Raw genomic sequence first — 25,291 nt, forward strand, 5'->3', positions numbered from 1 at the left:
GGAAGTTTTGCCTTTATCTGTTAATGTTGAAATTTAAAAAAAAAAAGATAAAAGTTGTTTTTTTCATTGTGTAATTAAATTTATAGCTCCCACCCAGTAAGGACTCATGGAGTCCTTGTGATGGTTGAAGTCATAACTTTGTAATGGTTTTATATTTAAAGATTTTTTTTTTTTGGTTATGTTATTTAACTTATCTCCCACCATGACTGTTAAATTAAAANCATTGTGTAATTAAATGTATAGCTCTCACCCAGTAAGGACTCATTGAGTCCTTGTGATGGTTGAAGTCATAACTTTGTAATAGTTTTATATTTAAAGATTTTTTTTTTTTTTGGTTATGTTATCTAACTTATCTCCCACCATGACTGTTCAATTAAAAAAAATAAAGTTAGTTAATTAACCCTTTACAGGCCGGATTCTGTGATGTACCACTCATTTTTATACAAAAACACAGGCCAAAAATTAAATATTCTGTAGTTAGAGAGGGAATTTTTGAAATGCTTACAACTGTCTGAGCTCAGGCAATGTTTCTGGGGAATATCAGTTTTTATGCATTTTTACTTTTTTGTAGTGTTAGATTGAAAACAAAATATGGATTTCACCCAGTTAAGGACTCATTGAGCCTCAGCCTAGTATATATTTGTGTCTGCCTGTGTGTTTGTGTGTGTGTGTGTGTGTGGTCACACACACCTGACAGTATAACATTTACCAAACTGTCCAGCTCACGTGGCTCATTCCTAAAACTTTTGAAATAAATGCCTGATACCAAAAACTTGTAAATACAAGATCTCCAGGTCAAACTCTGTTGCCTAACCCCTAACCCTACTTAGAGGTTGTCAGGCATTTGCACGCCTTTACTAGTTTTAATTACGGCTTTTCCAAAAAGCTGCATTCTACGGTTTGACCAGCAGGGGGAGTCAAGAGCCATGGCACATGATTGCAAGGTTGTTGGAAAGGGATACCTAGAAATAATGGCTCACTTCCGGAGATATATACATATTCCCTAATAATTACGGCTTTGAAACTTGTATTTACCGACTTTGGCTTCTGTACCACAGCACCCCAAGCAGCCTCCAGCAAGCCTCACTCTCACTCAGAGTCAGTGGACCCAGAATGGAGTACCAGGGGCACGAAACTTTAAGTGGAGTACCAGGGGCACGAAACTCTGGTCGGTGCGGCTATTTGTGTGTAGCCAGGGGAGGAGTGTTTAAGAGTGGGTGCACAGGTCCGGCTGGTGGGCAAGGTCCCTGGAGGGGGCTGGTTGGGATCAAGGGTGCCAAGAATCCAGCCTGGTCCTCTGGGGCTTGCTGGAGGCTTCTAAGGGGCTGTTGGTAGGGAGCCAGAGTCAATGAATACAAGTTTGGAAGCCGGGATTATAAGCAGAGAACCAGAGGGAGGGGGGTGAATGTGGAGCCATTTATCCCACAGAGAGTGCTCCAATCCTGGGTAAAGTTCCAGGGATAGATGGGGGAGAAAGTGGAGCCACGTACCCGACACAAAGTGCTCCAATCCTGGGTAAAGTTCCAGGGATAGAGGGGGTGAATGTGGAGCTATTTATCCCACAGAGAGTGCTCCAATCCTGGGTAAAGATCCAGGGATAGAGGGGGTGAATGTGGAGCCATTGATCCCACAGAGAGTGCTTCATTCCTGGGTAACTCCACATCACTCAGGTCCTTATAATTCCGGCTTTGAATCTTGTATTTATGGTCTTTAGTCGACAGCCCCCAATCAGTCTCTTGCAGGGACCCCATCCCCAGGCTGTGCTCTGGGGCCCCACACTGTTCGTCAGACCTGCTACTCAAGAAGGACAGAAAAGTCCTTATAATTACAGCTTTGGAAATTGTATTTATGGACTTTAGCTCATGCACGGCACTTAGTCATGGTGACCAAAGTACACCACCCGAGAACCAGAGGGAGAGGGGATGTTTGTGATGCCCCTACCCATCTCTGAGTGCCCGCTGTCAGCTATGTAGAGAACCAGAGGTTGACGGTTTGTGTCGTTATAATTACGACCTCAAAACTTGTATTTATGGACTTTGGCTTCTGTCACTAAGCCCCCAAGCAGCCTCCCCCAATCCCCACAGTCCCATGCTATGTTCTAGGGTGGCTGCCTTTCACTCAGACCCCCTAGGCTTAACCCTCTGGGGAACTTGCCCGCCATTCTGACCTGAGGAGTTCATATATACAAGTTTCAAAGCTGTATTTAAAAGGAAACAAACCTCTCCCACTGGTTCTCTGGCGGTGTGTGGACAAGGAGAAAAACTGACACTCGGAGGTTGGGCGGAAGCCTCATAAACCTCCCCTGTGAAAAGCCGTAATGTTAAGAGAGAGAAATGTTCCTCCTATATATTCTGTATTTACTTTTTACTAAATGAAATGAAACGACAGATTTCATTTTGAACATTTGAGAGTATTTATTATCAAAAATATTATTAAAAAAAACACCCTTTAAAACAAGCAACAAATAACTTAACATTATCAAAATATATTGCTTTTTCAAATAATGAACAATTTGTTCATTTTTATAACACTACAAATAACAAATATAAAACATCAAATGTCTTCAGTCTCCCTGGAGTCTTCAGTCTGGAGGTCTGCAATCAACTTGGAGACGGTTTTCATTTTCATATTAAGGAGTGCACACTTCTTCAAAAGCTCCTCATCCTGGCTCAGAATGTCAGCAATCTAAAGGTCAAACACAATCCATCTTAATTACATGAATGATTTCCACGACATATTTTTCATAGTAAATACCACAATATTTACCATGTCCTTGGTGATCACCTCCTGCCAGGCATTGGCAAATGCTTTTCTGATGCCATTTTTTAGGTCATCTGTTCAGATTGATGTCCTGCTTTCCTATTGTTAAAAAGAGAAAAATTAAATGGAATAAGCAAAAATGATGGATGGGTCCCTAATATATCTGGATATGTAAGTCTAGAGTGCTTACCACATCTGGGAGTTTCTCCACAGGTACGGTGGCAGATGAAGGTCCAGGCTGAGGTGCAGGATGAGGTGTGGTGGCAGGTGGAGGCGCAGGCTCATCAGAGTCACTGCCGGATGCTATACGCATCCTTTTTGACTTTCTTTTTGCCTTGGGCTTAGCTGCAGGCAAGGGAGAGGGAGGAGAAACTACCTTGTCTAAGATACTTCGGGTCGCATGTGCCTCAGACACGCTCTCCTCTCCAACGTAAAATTTGTCGGAGGTCGAGGTGCTGTGGCACATGGAACGGGTGACTTTGCTCCTTTGAGAAGGTTCCAGACATCTCTGGGCCTAGGGAAAGGGAAAGCAGAACTCAGCACCTACCCCAACCCCAATCCGACAAAAAGTAAAAAAGGTGTCACATGAACTTACCAGAGTTGACAGACTTGATCTGACCAGAGTGATGGTGACATCCGGCACACCAGCCTTGTGCCAGATGTCTGTCACCATGTCCCCCATTTTCTCCACCTCCCCACCAGCAGAGTTAAAAAAAAATGTGGGAACCTCAGGGCTGTAGCCTGGCAGTAAGGGCCGCAGCTTTGCGAAGTCTGTTAGCCAGGTGTACTCGGCTTTGGTAAGGGCAAGCTTGGCCCTACCATATGTGGCCGCAGTGTTGTGAGATTTGGCCTAGAGTCCAACATAAAAAGATGAACCATATTACAACTATGATGGAATAAAGATAAATGAATCCACAAAAGCAATATGTAAAAATACACCTGTTAAGTTAACATTTACTTACATATATGACGTAGTCGTCACCACTCCTCTCACATTTAAGGACCTCCTTTTCAAGAAGGGACACAAGGACACCTTTTCGGTGGCCACTTAAGGTGAAGAGGTAGCCCGCCAGCAGACCCACACATTGCCTTAAGTAGGTGTCCCTCAATGGGTCTTTCTTTAGTTTGTCTGAAAGACAAATTATAATTACGGCTTAAAACCTGTATTTATGGACTTTTGAAAAACCTTATAATTATGGCTTGTAACCTGTACTTTTAGTTACTAACTGAGACTCTTAGGGATTTCTTTGGCAGCAGACTCCTTGAACATGGAGAGCTGGTCCACTGTCAGAAGCTTTTCTGTAATTACAAAGAGTCATACATTTTACACAGTGATAATTACCATTGAATAGCCAAGTTAAACATAAAATGTAAAAATAATGAATATATAGAAAAATGTGTACTTACTGCTCTTTTCAGAATGCACTTCCTGACGGTGGGTGACAATCTCTTTGCCCACGACAGAGATCTCCCTCTTAAGGGTGCTCTCAAGGGAGAGCATTTGGGTCAGTGAAAGACGAACCTGAGGAAGAAAAAGACGCATCCAAATTTATTTACACATGTTCTTGACAGAGCCTGACCCTGAGAAAGATAATCCCTTACTTGTTTGAAATTCTCCTCCCGGAGGAATGATATAAATTTCTTGACGTCAAGAAAACGTACAATATAACTTTCTCTGTGTCCTTCAGGAAGCTCAGACTCAGTGAGGGTATGCCTTCTCTCCCCCACATATAAGAGAGGAAGAGCCTGACATGGGTCACAAGTTGACTGACATTGGATTTGCCCTTCCGGCCAGGATTGGAGCCCAACTGCACTGCCTGGAATTTTTCCAGCAGATCCTCTACAAACAATAAACAAACAGGACAATTGTTAGGACAATGCCAGGGCAACACAGAGGAATTACAAAACTTGACAATTTGGTGACAAACCAATAGCCTTTGTCTTGTCAGCTTCAGCTTCTGTGCGTTTTTTCTTGGGTTTCTTGTGGCGTTCTCCTCGATTTTTCATCATTGTAACCTACTTTTGGAGGTCACCCACCACAAGCTGGAGTGCTGCTATATCTTTTCTGTTGTCCTTTTCTTGGTGGATGAGTTTCAACCTCTCCTTGATTACCCTGTGTCTCGCCCCTTTCAGCATTTCTTTTTTTCCCTCATCCTGTTAACACAGAACATATTATTGCCATTTGGAAGTGTGCAAGTACTTAGCGAGCAAAAAAACATACCATCACTTTGTGGACACTTGCTAGATGCCTGTCAAGCCGGACAAACATCTTGTTGTTGCAACGTGCCTCAGGGCAGGGAAGTGGTCCTGCATATCTAAACAAACATTGTCGGAACATGGTTAGCACAGTACAGTTATCACGAACCTCTGTAGTTTCTCTGAAAATCTTTTACTTACCGTCCAGATTGCATTGAGATGAGGAGCCTCCTCTCTACTTTGTCGGTGACACCATGGACATCCTGAAGGTGTTCAGAGACATTGGCATAGTTTACCCGGCATGCAGGACATCTCCTCATGTTCACTGCCACATGTCCATAAAATAAAGAACCAAACAACAAACTTATATGGATAATTCATTACGAATCCAGCCTTGTAATCTTTCAAAAACTGGTAATGCTTGCCTTAAACATAGCTACAGGTCTGCTTCTATTTTTAACTTTTATTGTAATTGAATAAAATTGTTGAAATTATTACTTTATAATACTTCAGTAATAAAGTTTAGTAATAAAGTTGTTAAGTTATTCAAATAACAATTAAAACAACTTGACTTTATTAAGTAATAAAAAATATACATTACCAAGAGTCCTTGTCCTTGTCCTTGAAATTACGGCCTTACTAGCTTTTAATGTTGTCTGCTCGTCATCAGTGTTCTGTGAAGATTGGTGTCAAATACTGAGCTTATATAGTACTTGATGTTCTTTTATTGGCCAAGGTAAGGAGTCAATCGTAAAGGGGGGTGGGGATTCCCAAAATGGACGGGACTTTTTGTCAACTTTCAGATTTAAAACCTTTTAAACCTGGTCTTTAAAGTGGATTTTAAACATTACAAGTCTGTATCACCTGGGGGTTACCAGGCTCTATCCCACACCCCCTAAAAAGCCCCAGGCGGTGCTCTGGGGGGACAAAACTGTCCTTGTTATTATGGCTTCGAAACTTGTATTTATGGACTTTTGTCCACAGACCTCAAGCAGTCTCCAGCAAGCTCCCCATTCGCAGGCTGTGCTCTGGGGCCCCAGACTCTCGCTCAGACCCACTACTCAAGAAGGATGTAACTGTCCTTGTAATTATGGCTTCGAAACTTGTATTTATGGACTTGCTTTTGGCGCTATGGCAGCACCCACCAGGTGGGCACTTCGTGTCCCCAAGCAGTCTCTTGCAAGCTCCCCATGCCCAGGCTGTGCTCTGGGGCCCCAGACTCTCGCTCAGACGTGCTACTCAAGAAGGATCTAACTGTCCTTGTAATTACGGCTTCGAAACTTGTATTTATGGACTCGCTTTTGGCGCTATGGCACCACCAGGTGGGCACTTCGTGTCCCCAAGCAGTTTCTTGCAAGCTCCCCATTCGCAGGCTGTGCTCTGGGGCCCCAGACTCTCGCTCAGACCCGCTACTCAAGAAGGATGTAACTGTCCTTGTAATTATGGCTTCGAAACTTGTATTTATGGAATGGCTTTTGGCGCTATGGCAGCACCCACCAGGTGGGCACTTCGTGTCCCCAAGCAGTCTCTTGCAAGCTCCCCATGCCCAGGCTGTGCTCTGGGGCCCCAGACTCTCGCTCAGACCCGCTACTCAAGAAGGATACAACTGTCCTTGTAATCACGGCTTCGAAACTTGTATTTATGGACTCGCTTTTGGTGCTATGGCAGCACCCACCAGGTGGGCGCTTCGTGTCCCTAAGCAGTCTCTTGCAAGCTCCCCATGCCCAGGCTGTGCTCTGGGGCCCCAGACTCTCGCTCAGATGTGCTACCCAAGAAGGATGTAACTGTCCTTGTAATTACGGCTTCGAAACTTGTATTTATGGACTCCCTTTTGGCGCTATGGCAGCACCCACCAGGTGGGCACTTCGTGTTCCCAAGCAGTCTCTTGCAAGCTCCCCATGCCCAGGCTGTGCTCTGGGGCCCCAGACTCTCGCTCAGACGTGCTACTCAAGAAGGATCTAACTGTCCTTGTAATTACGGCTTCGAAACTTGTATTTATGGACTCCCTTTTGGCGCTATGGCACCACCTGGTGGCCACTTAGTGAACTTCACCCATTCCTAGCGTCTAACTCGGGCCATATTTGCAAGATCTTGAAATTCGGGACTCACCAATTCAAGTGAATGGGAAAAGTCCTTAAATCCTAAGTGCGATGGCCCGCAAAGTGTCGCACTTGCAAACATGAATGGGGAGGATAGAATCTAAATGGCCGCTGTGGCTTTTAGGAATGACATAGAAAGATCAAACCAAAACTGTCTTGTTCGTCTCATCAAGACCTACAAATAACGCGCTTGCACCCCTGACCTAAACCCAACAGGAAATGAGCTATTTGCCCTTTCAAAGTAAGATTTTGCCTCAAAAATGCTCTTTCTTCAAAATCCTTAAAAAAACAAATCCTCCTACACCGTTTATCGTATTGGCTTCAAACTCGCAACCCTGACAGATCAACCCCCGGGAAACAAATCATCTGTACAACTTTTTCATTACTCGAACGGTTTGGATTTTATGGCCTTTCAAAGGTGACATGTTACAAAACCTCATGACGATTTTTGTGCCACCTACACACACTAAAATGCCCGCTGCGACCAGTAGGAATCCTGTAGAAAGACCAAACCAAAACTAGCTTGTTCGTCTCATCAAGACCTACAAATCATGTGCTCACACCACTGACTAAATCCAACAGGAAGTGTTGAAACAAGCCTGTGTGTGTGTCTGTGTATGTGTGTGTCTCTGTGTCTGTCTGTGTCATACTTCTACTGTTATTATACACATATGATTATTGTCACATATGTATACTATCAGATATTAATATATACTTTCAACATGTTGTACCACAATAGCCAGAATTATAATTATAATATTATTACTTTCATTATATTATTACTTTCATTAATGTTGTTGTAAGCTACTGTCATTACCGTCTGTCCTGCATCTCTCTCTGTCTCCCCTTCTGTCTCATTGGGGACTGAGGACAGAGGAATGTTGTATGCTGTAAAGCCCTGTGAGGCAAATTGTGATTTGTGATATTGATTGATTGATTTTTTTTAAAAAATATTTTATTTTAATTTTTTTAACTTTTGTTTTACAAAAAAATAGAAAAAAACCTACATACAAAATAGGTATACAGCACCTGACATTGTTACATGAAGTAATTAAAGTAATAAAAAGAAAGACAGAGGCTATATGAGGGTATATATAATAACCAAAGTAGTCCTGTGCTTCCTCTCATGATACCGTCAGGGGTATGAATAAAAAACAAAACAAAATAAAAAAACAAACACACACTCAAAAAAAAAAAGACGAAAACCCAGAGAGGAGGATCAAAACCTTAGACAGTACAGAAAAAAATACATTTTTTTTTTTTTTTTTTTTACAAACACACAGCAGCCTGATTCATACATTAGTCATTTAGGTCTCATCAAGTAAAGCCAAAAATGGCTTCCACGCTTTCTCATAAGAATTTGGTGCCTAATCAATAAATCATCAGCATACAGATTAACAAGGCTTTCAACATTACCAAACTTTACCCCATGAATACCTGGGTGACCCCTTATACCTATTGCAAGTGGTTCCAAGGTAATATCAAAAAGAAGAGGAGAAAGAGGGTCGCCCTGCTTTACACCCCGCTGCAACTCAGAAGGTTGGGATCTATCCGAATTAGTGAGAATAGAGGATACTGTTTTAAGATAAATTATTTTCACCCATTCAATGAAATTTTCGAATGCCTTCTGGGCGTCAAGAGATAAACTCTTGACGCCCAGAAGGCATTCGATCAGATCGAATAGCCTTACATGCTGAAGACACTAAAACAATTTGGATTTGGGGAAAATTTCATTGAATGGGTGAAAATAATTTTATGTATTTTTCCCATGCACTGAGTATATTGTATTTAAAAGCAAACGGACATTACTAAAAGAAAACCGACCCGGGATAAATCCAGTCTGATTAGGGTGTACAATCGTGGAAATATGCCTACCTAATTTTCTAGCCAAGACTTTAGTTATTATTTTCAGATCACAGTTTAAGAGAGCAACAGGTCGGTAACTTGCAAGATCAAACTCTTCCCTTCCTCCTTTCAAAAGCAAGCAGATATTTGCTTCATATAATGAACTGGGGAGCGTCTTATTTCTCATAGAATCGTTCACCATTCTCAGCATGAGCAGAACTATTTTGTCATGAAATGATTTATAAAATGACAGCCAAAGCCATCTGGACCGGATGTTTTTCCACAGGGGAAGGCTCGAATAGCACTCAAAAAGTCAGTTTTAGAGATTGGGGCATCCATATCATCTCTCGCTGCACTATCTAATTGGGGAACATTTAAATTGGCAAAAAAGTTACAGAAATCTGCTTCAGTGGCCTTTACTAGAATGCAGTTCCTTATAGAAGTCCCTGAAGCAAGCATTTATCTCTCTCGGATTGGTTAGGAGTCTGCCTGATTTGGATTTTATCCTGTGAATGGCCTGTTTAGCCCTTTCACCTCTAAGTTGGCTAGCTAACAGTTTCTCCGGTTTATCTCCAAGTTCAAAATACTTCTGTTTAATTTTCAATAGAAGACTACCGACACGTTTATTAAGAACGGTATTATATTTATTGATTGATTGATTGATTGATTGATTGATGTCCTCGTCAGTAGTTTGGTTTTCAGAAGCCATCAAAGTTCTACTCCCAAGTCATGGGTTTATTGCCAAAAATGACCTTGCGTTCTATTGACACTGCTTGTTTTATCGACATTTCAACTCCTACGAATAGGCTAATTCACACCGTCTACGTGAGCTGGAGGCCGACAGCGAGGGTCCGAGGTCCCGCCCAATGCTGCTTGCAGCTTTAATATGTATTAATGTTCATTAGGGGTTCAAGCAGAGCCCTATTGTTCTTGTTCTTCGCTAAAAGTGTTCATGCAGCAAAAAAGTCCTGCAAATTCCACCTACTTCTCAGGCACATAAAATGATACTCATTGACCTCAAGGTGGCACTGTAATGATCAAATTTACTTTTTTGCAATTATCGTGAACAACAGTTTGGTCTAATCAAAATTCTTTCATCATGTAAATCTCTCAGTTCATCTGCATCTTTGCTCAAATGGTCTCAAAAAAATCTAGTTTTATGACTTTTTTCCTCAATATTATCAAAATCCTATTTTCGAAAACTCGTCAGAAACCTTTGGGCCAATTATCGTGAAAATTTGCCATGATCATCTACAGACTTCGGTGATCTTAATTTATCAAGGAAATTTACATGTCAGTCAGTAATAAGTTATACATTTTCAGACTTGACTTTAAGTTCAATTTTACATAAATACTGATAAATCATAATTGGCTTAAATGTCCAGTGTGTTGCACTTAGGGGGATATATCAGCATAAATGGACTATAATATAAGTGTGTTGTCTTTATTCTCTATTCACCTGAAAATAATAATCTTTGTGTTTTGGTTACCTTAAAATGAGACGTTTATATCTACACAGGGAGCAGCTCATAGTTTATGGAGATCACCATGATGCACCACCATGTTTCTACAGTAGCCCTGAATGGACAAACCAAACACTGGCTCTAGAGAGGGACATTTGCATTTTTGCATTGGCCATTGTAGCAAGCAGCCATTATGTGATGTGCTGTGCTGGAAAAACACTGTTTTAAAGTGCTTTACTCAGTGTTTTGTTTGGAAAGGAAGAGACCTGTGTGAATAATTAGGCTCACAGTAAAAACTTTCTGAACAATGAACACTGGAGGAATTCTAACTGGGAGAAGTTTTAGCTGGTTGCAATCTGCAATCATCAACAATAGATACCACCAAATCCCCCTAAATCTGACACATTGGACCTTTAAGTGACAGTAACCAAACTTGGTGCACATGTTTGGATGCTAGGTCTGAGCTTGGCTGCGCAGTCTTGGCATATTCTGCCACTAGGGGGCACCACAAATTCGGTCCTAGAGTCATGCCTCTGGCAATGCATAAAATTTGGTAATGAGTGCTTAAAGTGGGCGTGGCTTATAACAACAAATCTAATTTCTAAACATTTTACATTCCGAACTAAAAAAAAAAAAAAAAAAAAAAATCAAACTAAATCACCACTTCGTCCTACAAAGCTTAAATTTTTCTGCACATCCACTGAATTGTGTCAGTAGTTTGCCTCACTGTAACCTGCGGTCAATTCAGAGGTCTGTCACTATATTTTTCATACATACAGGGGCATGGGTGTCAAGCTGCTCATCTTTGTTCCGGAGCATCACATGACCATCACAACAGACAGAACTGAAATGCATATTGCAGCAAAAATTGGTTAAAACCTTGATGTATATGATTTTCAGCTCTCTGCTGACATTTTGAAAGGTCCAAGTTAAGGAAGTGCTAAAACTAATTCAGGGAGTCTCTTTAAACTGCTCTGTAAATATCACTGAATGAGGTCATCTTCTTTATAATAATGAAGATACATCTCCTGTACCTCCAGTTTAGACTAGCTGCAGATTTTTCTCCTGTGTGGAAACACTCAGATTCCAGCCTGATATACTGCTATAGGTATTCACTGGTCTTTCACCTCTTGGTGTTTATTGGTTATTGGCTTTATCCCATGGATGGAGGTAAAGTGTTCTTCTCTAGCATCTGTAGAGTCTGCCGGACGCCCTTCTCCACCCTCCGAAAGTGCAGCCTTTTCCAGAGGCTCTGCTGCTGCTGACGCCCCCACTCCAGATCCCTAAGGAAAACCTGCAAACAGAAAGACTAGGTGACACACACCCAACAATTCACCTGATGTAAGAATATTTTCACATCCAAAACTCTCATACTTCTTTTTGCTTTTAAATGAATGATTAATGGAACACTTTCTGATGTTTTTTTGATGCTTTATCATTATATTTAGCCATGTAATTTGAGTTGATGTATGCTTGTGTAACTTAGGGCGCTTTTCCACTGGTAATTTGGTTCATCGGTTCAACCAAGAAAAGTAAAAACGATGTTACAGACATTGACAAGTCACTCAGCGATTGGACAGTTATGGTGATTTTTTTATTCTGCATCATCAGTGCATCGTCAGAACCCATGTAGTGACTGACAGAAATTTATGCATCACTTTAATGCTTCTGATGTATACATTTATGTTCTTTGGTGAAAGAGCTCAGGAAGAAATATGCCGAACTAAGTGTAAGCATTATTAGTGGGCCTATTATTGGACTGCAAATCAAATGCATGTTGTAAATAATGACTACCAGGTAAAGACAGTAATGATTCAGGGCTTATTCCTGTGGGATCACTGTAACACACTTGTTAACAGACTAAATTAACTGACAAAGTACACAGAGGTGGATACAGGCACAGCAGTTTTAAAGCTTATAAATCAGGGAAAATACCGGCACTGACAGCAATTATGCTACTGTCAAGTTCTTAAGTGTGTTTTCCATGCAATATCCCCACTTGAAAGGGAGAGAGGCATCTACCAGAGGTCTTAACTGGATTTCACTCAATGACCAGGCCGCTTTTCCTTTTCCTTCTTTTATTTTCAGGTGCAAGCATTTTATGCCATTTGTCATGTGTAGGTGAAAAACCGGCTGCCTCTCTGGTGTTTAGATGCTCTCACTCTGCATTGGCATTGCGAAAGATGAGGGAACAGATATACGCCTGCTGCCTGTGTACCTTTGTTCGCTCTTTACCTGTGATGATGTGCGCCGCCTTTTATGGCCCGGGCAGTAACTGGGCGATAGTGCGAAAGGTTCCTCCTTCCGGTTTATTGTGGAAGTGGATTCCTCGGCTTTGCTTGTCTTTTAGTTACTGTTCAGTTCTTTATTTGACCTGACAGCTACCATGGTTACCAAATGCATAAATAGGCTTTATACATAATACAGATCAATTTTATAATCAGCGGATGGTTTTATTAGTTGTTTAACTTTTGAAATTATGCTAAAATCACATATCTGCATATCCTGTGGCTGGTTCATTTGCTTCCAGGATACAAACAAACCACACCAGAGTCTACGTGGAAACCGACCAAGATCCACCTTTTCAGGTGGTCTCAGTACTGTTGTTTGGTTTGCACCAGGGTTTAATTTGCAGCCCAAACAAACCAGACTAACCGGGCAAACGGAAATGAGTTTGTTTAAACCGAACCAAACAGGTTAGGTGTGAAAGCTCCCTTAGTGTGTCACACTGAGTGTGTTTTGGGCTTTCCTCTCTCTGTCACTCTGAGTTTTTTTTCTTATTAGCCCACGTAGTCTATTGTACCTTAAGCTGCTGCTTGACACGTTCACGGTCCCAGGATGAGGCATTCTCCCGTATCACACTGAGGATGGGGTGCCAGTCCTCTGAGATGTCTGAGCCCTCAGTGACTGAAGCCAGGACCTTAACCCGCCGACCGCTGTGGCTCTTGGGTACACCTCGGACATACAGGGACTGCTTTCCCACATCACTGAGAGGGTTCAGATACAAGCTACAGAGAGACACAGGACACTACATCAACAAAGAAACCTAGTAAGAATGGATTACATGTGAAACAGCTAGCAGACTGTATACTGAGTTTCTCTTCAGTATTCATATTCAGTGCGTTGGTTTGCCATTGTTAATTGTGAGTAAATGTGAGTCTTAAGAAGAGATTTAAAAGAAGACACTGAGAGACACATATTTATTTTTATACTCTAGCTGTGCAGTGCTCTTGTCATGTTTTGGTGAAGCTATTGTAATATGCATTGTGGCTGCTGTAACATTTATTATGGCTTATAACACATAGGGTCCTTCTTGTTTCTGTTGTAACTAGTGCTTTGATAGAGCTATTGAAATGTGCAGTGCTCTTTTCATGTTTTGGTGAAGCTATTGTAATATGCATTGTGGTTGGTGTAAGATTTATATTTCTGTTGTCATAATTTGGTTGTGCTGTATTCTGTCCAAGAGGGGGCGCCTATGATTAATGGTGGAAGTAGGCTAAGCCTTTAAGATGAAGTTGTGTGGTGTTTGATTTCAGATTTTTGTGTTTTGGTAGACATAGAGCTAGTATTATTAACTGAGGTTATTAGTCTGTCCTTTGAACGTGCCTGAATTTATGGGGGTTCTGCTGCTGCCTTATTATCTTGTGTGCTGTGCATTGTTGTCTACTGTACCAGTGCGATTGTAGTGAGTTGATTGCGTGGTGTGTGTTCTGAATTTCTGCATTCTCATCATATGGTTAGCTTTCCACATGCTCCCATGCAAGCCACAAATCAATTTTATCATTCATAATGACTATCTGTATATCTCCTCTGCTATTGTGCATCAAGGCAGTGAGTGAGCGTGTGAGTTTCTATGGTAGTTGTGGAACACTGTGTCTCTGTGGCGCTCTGAAATGTTCCGCCAATGGTAGTGTTTTTTATGTTAGTATGTGTAAAATCATCAATCATAGTACCTAGTAATATGTGGGAGGGGGGATATGAGACACCACGCCTGTTCTTTCACAAATAAGGAACTGATGATCTAAAATGACATAAAAATGCAAATTTTTTTGTAAAATAAAATGAAAATTTTTCACTCCTGGCTGGCCGATGCACCGCCATGGGGCCTCTGTATCAAAAATGCTAGGGCCTCTTTTTGGTCCCAGTCCGTCACTGTTCAGATGCCATGACAGCAATAGCCTAATGACTATAAGAATAATGTCAAAATATCATTTACAGACCGATTTAACACTGCTGCCCGACCCGCAGGTCCATTTGCGGGTTCCGCGGGTCACGGGTCGACCCGCGCATCACTACTCAGCTCAGCCTATAAAGGCTGTACACACAACAGTAGGCTATAGACATATATTCTATTCAGGCCGGCAGAACCAGCAGTGCATCGGCTCTACAGTGCACAACACTGCTGATTAACCATTTTATTGCAGCACAGAGTGTCTGCCAGCAACCAATTACTTGCAGAGGCTTCCTACAACTTGTTTCAACGGTTCCGATTTAATCAGAAGACAAATTAAACAGGATGACTAGCCAATGTGAAAATCAAAAGAAAGCATAGAATAATGTACTGAAGGTGCCATCACATTATTTTGTGGGTTGAGAGCAAAGATTCGGTCGCCGCTGTGCAAAACTCCGCAATACAATTAGGTCTGAAAAAACCCCGGAGTCCGTGGGGTAATGTCACTTTACCACAGGACGTCGGTAATATTAATGGCCGATTCGTACGGGATAAGAAATATCAGTAAAACTATCATAAGTCGGAGGGGTAAATCCATTCACACACCGCCGTCCCCTCCTGTCGACATGTGCGTATGATAGGACTGTCAAAAGCACCATGAAATTGAGTTTGAATATTTTCGAATTAATTTAGTAGAGTTCGAATAATATTAGAATTTATTTATTTATTTTTACAAAAACACACAAAAAATAAGATGCTTATTGCTGACGCAATATGAACATGATACTCGGATGAAAACACCCGTTCTGACCTCACTGAAGTTCCAGATATGACCAACTTCTGCCTTGCTATCTGAGCAACGTTTGGATACTTCAGTGCGTAGTTTTCCACTACAAGAGTGGATCCTGGTCGGCTCGTAGTGGTGTCTCATTCTGGTAACGTTTCATCTCTACTTCAAAAAGGATAGGCAGGGAGGCAGCAGGTGCAACACTCTCCCTGTATGTCTCCTCAAACAGGTCACACATCGCGGACAGCGCAGTGAGTGGTGTTATCGCAGCGGGCTCCTCCGTCGGCGCCTCTCCCTCCGTCGCTGCGTCCCTCCCTTGCCCGGCTTGTGCGCGAGCCATCTCGGCCCGAACGGGATTCGCCGTGATATACAACATTATTGATAGTATTAATTAATTATTAATGATATTCGAATTATCAAATTTAGGTTCGAACTATATAAAAAAATATATAGGCCTATTCGAATATATTTCTAACTTTAAATTTTTTTTTGGGCAACAAAACAAGACAATATAAATAATGTGTCATCTTTCTTGTAATGGATCTTTTTTTTTTCCTTCTAAATAGTCCTCAACTAAAACGTGTTCTTTTATGTAGGCCAAAATAGACATCCTGGTGCGGTTCAAGGGCTTTCCGAGGTTCCATGCCGAAAAAAGCCTCGGAAAAATGATTGATGAATGAGAAATTCAGGTGGATGTGTTTGTTTGAATGTATGTATTCCATTTTTTCTGTTTATATTCTGTAAATATTAAATGTGCAAATTTTGATTGTAAATTGCAGACTTTTCAAAAGTATTTTCGTTATGGTGGTTTTGTTTTCCTCAACTCTTGAAACACAATTCAAGTGCTGGAATTTGTTATTTACGTGACAACGTCTGAATGCAACACAGGCTCCGTATATATAATGGTAGGGGAAACACTACAGTTAAATAAAATGGAGGCTCATACTGTGTATAGAGAGAGGGGGAGTGAGAGACTAGTTGTAACCACTTAAACTGCAATATTACAGTGCAACAATAAGAACATAGGCATAATCAATAATGCCTATGTTAGTATATTTGATAGACAAACACGACAGGAGAAGGTGTATTAAAAATCAAAAATCACTCCATGGACCACTCATTAACTGATCCAGACAACAGACAGACCACAAGGAGCACAGGACAGATCACTGAGGAGCTGGTCCCGACCACTGAGGAGCTGGTCGCGACCAGTATCTTTAGCGCCCCTAGTGGTAGTGACCACTGGTCCGTGCCAGGGAGCAGCTGGTCCGATCAGTAGCTTGGACCACTGGTTCATAGTTATACACAGTTACATAAAATAGAGACACACTGTCCATAGAGAGAGGGGGAGTGAGAGACACGAACTGCAATATTACAGTGCACCAATAAAGACTATGCATAATATAGCATATTTGATAGACAAAAGATTGTGATTTTTTAATTTAATTTTAATGTTTACTTAACAGGGACAGTACGTACAACATTGCCACAAAAAATGAGAAAATGTCATGCATGTAAGACATCTAGTTTCAGCTTATTTGCAGTCTTTGTCCCTTTAAGCTCTGATCTCTGACATTTAATCAGCTAACAGTGCTGCCAACACGACATGAGAAGGGAGAAGGTGTATTAAAAATACAAAAATAACTCCACAGACCAGTTATTCACTAATCCAGACAACAGACAGACCACAAGGAGCACAGGACAGATCACTGAGGAGCTGGTCCCGACCACTGAGGAGCTGGTCGCGACCAGGATCTTTAGCGCCCCTAATGGTAGTGACCACTGGTCCGTGCCAGACCACTGTATCGGCTACAACCCCTGCTGCTTTACTGACATCGTGTGGTAGGCTAATGATTACTGACATGGCACATTCGGACGGGACTAAAATCTCTGGTAATTATTACTTTACCCCACATACCTATTTAAAACTAATCCCGTCCGAATAGGGCCTTACACTGCTCAGTGCTGCAGCACCTCTGTCTGGAATGCTGTGTTTTGGCTTATGTCCCGCCTCCCCAGCAGAAATAGTCAAAAACACAGGCACATCCCAAGGTCCATTGGAGTGGGCGCTGGATACATATATATATAAAAGTCATGAAAAACGGAGAAAATGTACCGCACACCAAGTCTCAGCTCCCATTGAAGGCTTTTTTATTGGTGCTGTGACGTTTCGAGCACAAGGCTCTTTCTCAAACCTCCTCCCTAGTCTGGGACCGTTTAGGTAAGGAACCGGAACGAGGGCGACAGAGACAGGATCCGGAATTCGATGGATGCGCATTTCCGTCAAAATAAAAGCACCAAGCTAATAAAAATGCGGTGAAACTGTGCAAGAATATAATTTACAAGAAAAGCCCCAAGCCATTAAGTTGACATTTTTCTTTTATTGTAAATCGATGGTGTGCTAGAATTTAAAGTTTTACTTCGGTGAACACTTTTACTGGTGAATTTGGTGAATTCCGGATCCGCTCTCTAGACCGGAACCAGAATCCAGACAAAATTCAGAGGTGTCCCCCCCCCCACAATATTTTATTTGCAAATATGAGGTTTAACAAACATATGGCAGAAAATCATTGAACACTGAACAGACCAGGGGTACTAGAGTTCATTGCCAGACCTTTCAAAACTCAAATTTAATGCACAGTCTTTAACAGGTTGAGTCTTTGCAGCTTTGTTGTTGTTAACACATTCAAGTGGGAACTGCTGGAGTTCAACAATGAAACGACGAAAGCAGGGTTTAGAGCCAGACCATTTTGATTTGTGTATATGAAACTTCCCAAGAATAATTAGAAGTTGTATTATGAAGAATTTCGTGCAGGGGCTACAGTATAGTTCAATGCGTTTCTAATGTGTCTGTTACTGCAAGGTTTATCTTGAATATTGATATCTCCAATAAAAGTCTGCCTAGAACTAAATGAGTTGGTTTCTGTTAGGTTACAGTTCTTTAAAAATAGAAGTGAACCGGCAGGAATTGCATTGAAGATAATGGCATATTCTTTAGGTGTGATTGTTATCTTGAATTTCTGAATAAATTCTGAATCTGACATTAACACACCATTCTTATTTAATAACTGGCATACAAGCAAAATTTCATTGTCATACCATGAGCGATAAAACAGGGATTTTCTTTTGTGTAGAATATCCTTGTTATTCTAAATATAGTACCGATGAGGACTGAAGTTGTGCTTATAAACTAATAACCACTGTTACGTCTCCCTTGATGGCAAGGTAGAAAGGAGACATCAACACGACAATCAAAAAATAAGATGGAGTCAGAGCGGGTGTATACACAAAGAAAATGGTTTATTGGATAATTAAATCTACTAACAAAAGATCACAATTGTGGAGGAGGGTGGGACAAGGTGGTTGTGCCAAATAAACAGAAAGAGTTACAATAAAACTGGACCTAAACTGAGTCTGAACTTTAAACAAAACTCAAACAAAAACCTGACTCTCTTATCTAAAAAAGAAGCTTAACCAAAAATAAATACAGAGGTGGCACCAACCCTAAAACCTAGTGTTTTACTAGTGTTCACTCAACATGTGCAGCAGCTCTAGCAGGCAGAGGAGAAGAGAGTGATCACTGCAGGCATGGTCCTTTTATGCAAGAGCTCTGGATGTGATTGGCCAGTCTGCAAGCACCAACACTCTACAGGTGCAGGCCAATCAGGTTGATGGCACCTGGAGAGCAGAGAGGAGGAGAGAGAGACAGAAGACCAGAGGGAAAAACACACACACAAACACAACTGCACTTGGCCCCTGCCTGGCATGTAACAACCACGCTAAGAGAGCTTGTTTGTGAAAATTAGCTAAACTAACTGGGATTTTATCAATGGGGAAATTGCATTTTAATAAAAAATCAATGCCACCAATCGAATTAAATAAATATGATGGGAAAGCATACCATATACTGTCAGGATTCTTTAGGAATTCAATAAGCCATTTAACTTTAAATGTATTATTTAATAAACTAAAGTCCAAGACCTCAAGACCACCTTGTTCCCTACTACCTTTGATTGTTTCTTTTCTGAGATAATGGGTTTTTTCCTCCAAATGTAGTATCTTATCCAGTTGTTTAATAACATTTGTTGGGACATTAAGTGATAATGATACATAGACAGATCTAGATATACCTTCTGTTTTTGATAGCAAGACCCTTCCAAATAAGGATATATCTCTCATTAACCATGAGTTCAATTTTAATTTTGTTTTTTCAATAATGGGATCAAAATTGGCTTTACTTCGCTGGTCCGCATCATTGCAGATAACAACCCCTAGGTAGGTTACCTTTTCTTTAATTGGAATCCCATAACAGCTTGACAAATTACAACTTTTAATTGGAAATAAGACAGATTTATCCAAGTTAATCTTTAAACCAGAAACATCAGAAAATGCATTTATACAAGCCACAGCTTCTACAATTTGATTCTGATCTTTAAGAAAAATTGCAGTATCGTCTGCCAGTTGACATAATTTAAAGTTCTTGCCTACTGCATTTATACCCATGAAGGTTGATTTTTTTTAATCTGAGTGGCCATTGGTTACTAATATAAACAAAAAAAAGGAGATACTGGACAACCCTGTCTAATACCACGATGAATGTCAAATTGACTTGATGTGCCACATTTCAGTTTTACAGAGCTGGAAGAGTTCTTACACAGAGTTTGAATTGCATTACAGAAATATTCTCCAAAGCCAAAAAAAGAGATGGTTTTAAAAAATAAACTCGTGTTCAATTGTGTCAAAGGCACAATCATAAATAAATCTTATTTATTTATTTATCATTATCATTAAATCTTATTTATGTAGAAATCATAAATAAGATTTAACTTTCATCTGGTATTAAATCATGATAATCTATCATATTCAGTATTAGTCGAATGTTTTGCTAATATGTCTTTTTTGTATAAAACCAGATTGCTCTATATCTATTATTTGATCTAATCCATGTTTTAACCTCCTAGCAAAAATTAAAGCAAATAATTTTGCATCATTGTTCAGCAGACTGATAGGCCTCCAATTTGCTATGTGTAATCTGTCTTTTTTTGGTTTGGGAATTAATGTGATTACTCCTTGCCTTAATGTAGGAGGGAGCTTTAAACATGGCTAGTAGGAAAGGAGCAAGTTTAAGGTCTTATAAAATTCCCCTGTCAAACCGTCATTACCAGGAGATTTGTTTTCTTTAAGGGATTTAATACATTCACTAATTTCAGCGAACAATATCTCCTCTTCAGATGAGACTCTAAGATCATCATTTATTTTTCTTGAATCTGCTGAAATATTGTCTAAAAATGGTTCAATATGGGAGGGTGTAAAGGTTGAAGAATATAAATTTTGATAAAGTTGAGCTACATGTTGAGAGATTTTAGGATCATCAGAGATTGTGCCATTGATAATCAATTTACTTACCGCTGCAAATTCTGCATTTCTAAAAATATTTAGTATTTTTCTTACCTTGCTCAAGCCATTTGCATCTTGATCTAATAAAAGCACTTCTAGTTTTCTCTTCATAAATATTCTCTAATTGGCTTTGCAACTTATTCAAATTCATCATCTCTTCATTAGTTAAATCATTACAGTTTTTTGTTTGCAGATTCAAAATATCTCTGATAATCTCAATTTCTTTCTGTTTTTTCCAATTTGCCATGAATTTACCTTTTTTAAGTGCAGCTCTTCGAATATCATATTTCATTAGTTCCCAAAAGTATCCATAAGAACCAGTAATACACACTTTATTCCAGTACTTGTCAATAATAATATTATTTTCCACTATGAGGTCTGCATTCTTCAATAACAAGTTATTAAATTTCCAATAGCCTGTGTTGTTTTTCGCTGTGCATGAATTCTCTAGAATAATTTTGATGAAGATCCCTCTATGGTCTGTTAGAATTGCTGGTTCTATCAAGATATCTCCAACCATAGGGACAAGATCCTTAGAGATAAGCCAGAAGTCTGTGCGTGATAGTAAAGACATATTCTTATTACTCCAAGTATACATGTTGTTCTGCGGGTTTTTCTGTCTCCAAATATCTTTTAAATTCATCCTTAAACAAATATTTTCCAGTTCACAGTTAGTAGTTGAATTTTTTGGAGGTCATCAATCCATAATTTCATCAAAAACAGTATTAAAATCACCTCCCCATATTACTTTAGCAAGTGGATAAGTTGAGTAAAGATGATATATTTTTGATTCAGTACTTTGAAACAATGCTAAATTGGTGGTCTTATTGTTGGTAGCATAAATATTTATCAAAATAAACTGACTTTGATTCATATCAACAACTAAAATGATCCATCTCCCTGACATATCAGTTTCACTGTGTAATATCTGGCCTTTGAATTTGTCCTTTAATATGGCGACCCCTGCTGACCGATTATTTCCATTGGAAAACCACGTTTCATTACCCCATTGATTTTTCCAAAAAGACTCATCTGCTGGACAAGCATGAGTTTCCTGTACAAAATGAAAATCAGCACCTTTACCTCTGCAATATAAATGAATGGCTTTTCTTTTAAATAGGTCTCGTATTCCCCTGGCATTTATAGAAAACACGGAAAGAGACATTAGAGCAAGGAAAAAAAGAAACATTTCATTCTTTTTAGACTGAGTTTAACTTTTACGAAAGGCTATAGGGTTCTCGCATATTTAACATGTTGAATTAACAATAGCACAGCAAACCTTATTGAACAAGTTTGCATTCACTGTTGTAAAACAAGAGATTTTAACGAAAAAAAGCTATTTCAATTTCACATGTAACCTCATCAACACCTTAAATGATGTTGATTTATCAAATAATAGTCAAATGTTCATGTAAACAACATTGAGGTCGTTGTGGATTTAAGCTATTTTCACTTTCCTTTTCCATCAGGATGCAGTTCTTTCCCCTCAATAAACGCTCTGGCTCCACTGAAGTATGCAGACTTGCCCTCTTTTCTTGCCTTCTCCACTGCTTGCCACAGGCAGCTTCTGGCTTCTCTGTCACTGGCAGTGAGGTCCTCCTTGAAGCTGTATCCTTTACTTTTCAAGAAGTCGTTCTGTTTCGCAGACTTCCATGTCAGGTCCCTCGATGTTCTCGACACAAATCTTATGATTATCAGACGTGGTCGCACATCTCTGCCCTTCCCGGTTTTCAGTCGACCCAGGCGATATGCGACGTCCAACACAGTTGCCACCTCATGTTTATCCTTCTCTGAGACTACTGCTTTGCAGATTTCTCTGGCTTTGAGCTTAACATTCTCGGCAGGATTCTCAGCAACACCATAAAGGCGAAGACACCATCTCCGGCTGTATCTCTCTTGCTCAATAATCCTTTCTTCCATTGTTGTCATCTTTTTCTTTAGCTCAGCATTTTCAGTTTTCAACTTGTCACTTTCCTTTCTCAAGTCTACCACATCATTATGGATTGAATTAAGAGCCTCACTCACATTTTCGATTTCAGCCAAGTTTTTCTTGACCATGCTCTCGAGTTGATCGGCTCTTTCGTTGATTTTTCCAGAGAGAATCTCTATGATGGTATTTTGTACTTCAATCAGTGAAGGTTCCGTAGGTGATGAGGTATTTTTCAACTTTTTGGTAGGTTGAGCTTTAGTGGGTGTGTTTTGGAGGAAGTTAAAAACTCCACCATCTTCAGCATTGCAGTCATAAGAATGCATTTCATGTATTGTTCTCTTGTCGCTTGCGGTTTGTATTTCCATATCTTCCAGAATCTTTTGTAGCTCTTGCGTAGCCATCAACTTAGCTAGCTTGATGTTAGCTCTGAGTTAGAAGGCAGACTTACTTTAGAAGTTGAGAACTTGTCAGCAACAAATTATTGTCGATGTAACATAAATTAAGTTCTTGGGAAAACTTGGAGTAGTCGTTTGCTGTGCAAATTGTTGTTTAAAGTGTAGAATTTTGAGAGAATTGCCTTTGCCAAACCTCTGCTGCAAGAAACATGTCCGCTCAGAGCGCCATCTTGGCTCCTCCTTGACAAAATTCAGAGTGAATGGAAACCAGGCTCTTCCCCGTACGTGAAGAGCCTGGTGACATGAGGCTACCCCCTCCCCAGCAGCACAGTCTACTCTGATTGGTCAGCTCAGTCAGTCTATTGTGATTGGTGCAACGCTTAGAACGTGAATCGGAAATGTCACGCCCCTCACCTTATCTGTGACTGGCGTAAGCGACACCGCTGAGGCTAAAGCTAAAGTTAACTATGGCAGCTCAATTTGAGTGAAGAAGCACAAGTTGACAGACAGCTGCAAAACAAACACTGGAGCAGGACGTTTCTCCTCAGTGGTAAGTTTTTATTTTGTAGCCGTCTTGTATTTCAGCAGTAACATGATAACTGTGACTTATCTGACGTTATGGGAACAACTCTATGTCTGTCCTCTGACTGAATGAAGTTGAAAAGGTCTGCTGCAGAGTACAAAAGGTTTCTAACAATATAGTCAGTTACAACATAACGTGGAAACACCAACAGCAGCACTCAACTATTATATGACATAGTGTAAAGAATAACTCATTTTTAATCTAAACAGCCGGAGCAGGAACAGGAGCTCGTGTTGGGTATACCAAAGTTAATATAAATTCTGCTTATAACACATTCCCCGTTAAAAACACAAAAGATTTAACCCATGAATTCATCAATTTTACCACAGCAGATTGAGATGACAGCTTTTTATATTATACAAAAACAAATTAATAGAAATAACTGGTACATTCAGATGTCTTAGCTGTAATGTTTACTGAAACCATTCTACTAAAATGTAGCTGCATTTTATAATCATCTTCACCTTGTGTTTGTAATCTACAATATGTACAATGTACAAATGTATCAGTTTTTCCACAGCATTTATATGTAAGCAAAGTTTCATAGTAAAACACATGTTGCTCCCTGGATCAGTATTTGTTCTATGCAGTGATGTTGTCTCCTGAGTCTTTATTTGCAATTTATATTCTAACATTTTTATGAATATTTATAAAACAGTATGACTTGTGTCTTTTTTACCCATTAGGTTTTGGGGTAATGTACCAGGTTCCAGTTCATCCTACATATATGATACACCATCCAGGTCTGGAGCCCGACTGTTTGAATCCGTACACCCCACAGAACATCTAACATTTACAGGTATGACTATGGACACTAACAGCACAGAACTGAAGAAGAGTGTGTTTTTATGACATGTAATGAGAATATAATGTAATGTGTAAACTCAATTCTGAACACTAAGGATTCATTATATACTGTATATATATATATGTATATATAAAAAAAAAACACATATAGAAATGACAAGTAAGTCTTTTGTCAAAAGAACTTTATTTTTAGCACATGTAAAAAAAGAAAAACTACAAAAAAACGTACTAAATAATATACAATAGATAGAAATATAAATATAAACACAGCAGTGTTTTATCTGCAACACTAATAGCGTCCAATTCTTTCCATTCAGGTGTCCATCCCGTTCTGTGTTTGACACGGCAGGAGTTTTCCTGATCCGGCTGGTCACTGCTTTGGTCTCCAGCCGCCCCTTGGCTGAAGTGAGAGTCGTGTAAGGCAACCACTTCCCCCTTTGAAATTCTCTGATACTGGGATGCCAGGTCCTTTGGGCTGGGGATTATGGGGGAAGACTCATTAGGTCATCTAAAGTCTGTAAATTATTGAATTTAAATATTGATTTTGTTATGTGTAATTTAAGTGCTTCCCTGAATCCACCTTTCTTGTTTATATTTCAAGTGTTGCCACAACTATTTCATATTTTTTATCTGATGTTATTATTTTGATAATAAAAATAAAATAATTTACAAATTACTGCATATAGGGTCTGTTTTTAATGCCTTTTCTGAGGATAAAATGAAATACATTTTTGCTCAGGTTCCTCTGTAATAACAGAGTCACCAGGGTTACATGTTGAGTCATGGGGGTCTACCAGCTCTGTTTAAGTTTCTCCCTTTTTCACCTTTTTTTTTTTCCCTTGCTCTAACATCATAACA

At 39.9% G+C, this 25,291-nt stretch overlaps 2 protein-coding genes across 5 annotated transcripts in view; both read right to left on the reverse strand.

Annotated features, from left to right (window-relative positions):
* Nucleotides 1-2,416: 2,416 nt before the first annotated feature.
* On the reverse strand, nt 2,417-4,626 carry LOC126397614 (uncharacterized). Its single transcript, XM_050056526.1, has 8 exons — nt 4,363-4,626; nt 4,168-4,282; nt 3,988-4,059; nt 3,723-3,889; nt 3,356-3,610; nt 2,951-3,274; nt 2,767-2,859; nt 2,417-2,685 (listed from the first exon to the last, which is right to left on the reverse strand). Exons 2-7 carry the CDS (start codon nt 4,259-4,261, stop codon nt 2,839-2,841), a joined length of 933 nt encoding a protein of 310 aa, XP_049912483.1. The 5' UTR covers nt 4,262-4,282; nt 4,363-4,626; the 3' UTR covers nt 2,417-2,685; nt 2,767-2,838.
* Nucleotides 4,627-4,915: 289 nt separating this feature from the next.
* nlrx1 (NLR family member X1) overlaps nt 4,916-25,291 on the reverse strand; it is a 96,137-nt gene continuing 75,761 nt past the window's right edge. For 3 of the 4 annotated variants that reach the window (XM_050055693.1, XM_050055716.1, XM_050055708.1), the window contains 3 exons: nt 13,167-13,371; nt 5,158-11,657; nt 4,916-5,075 (listed from right to left, as the gene is read on the reverse strand). In XM_050055693.1, the coding sequence (XP_049911650.1) occupies nt 11,517-11,657; nt 13,167-13,371 (346 nt within the window). In that variant the 3' untranslated portion in view covers nt 4,916-5,075; nt 5,158-11,516. The remainder of the gene's footprint in view (nt 5,076-5,157; nt 11,658-13,166; nt 13,372-25,291) is intronic. The other variant, XM_050055699.1, reaches the window with a different exon arrangement.

The sequence above is a fragment of the Epinephelus moara genome, chromosome 2 (assembly GCF_006386435.1).
Source record: "Epinephelus moara isolate mb chromosome 2, YSFRI_EMoa_1.0, whole genome shotgun sequence".
NCBI lineage: Eukaryota > Metazoa > Chordata > Actinopteri > Perciformes > Serranidae > Epinephelus > Epinephelus moara.

Excerpts from the sequence above, each read along its gene's own strand:
- LOC126397614 (XM_050056526.1), bottom strand. The coding sequence starts at position 4,261 with ATGCTCTCCCTTGAGAGCACCCTTAAGAGGGAGATCTCTGTCGTGGGC. Across the intron at positions 4,060-4,167 it reads AGTGCATTCTGAAAAGAGCA|AAAAGCTTCTGACAGTGGAC; the intron begins GTAAGTACACAT and ends TTGTAATTACAG. Across the intron at positions 3,275-3,355 it reads GATCAAGTCTGTCAACTCTG|GCCCAGAGATGTCTGGAACC; the intron begins GTAAGTTCATGT and ends CCCTTTCCCTAG.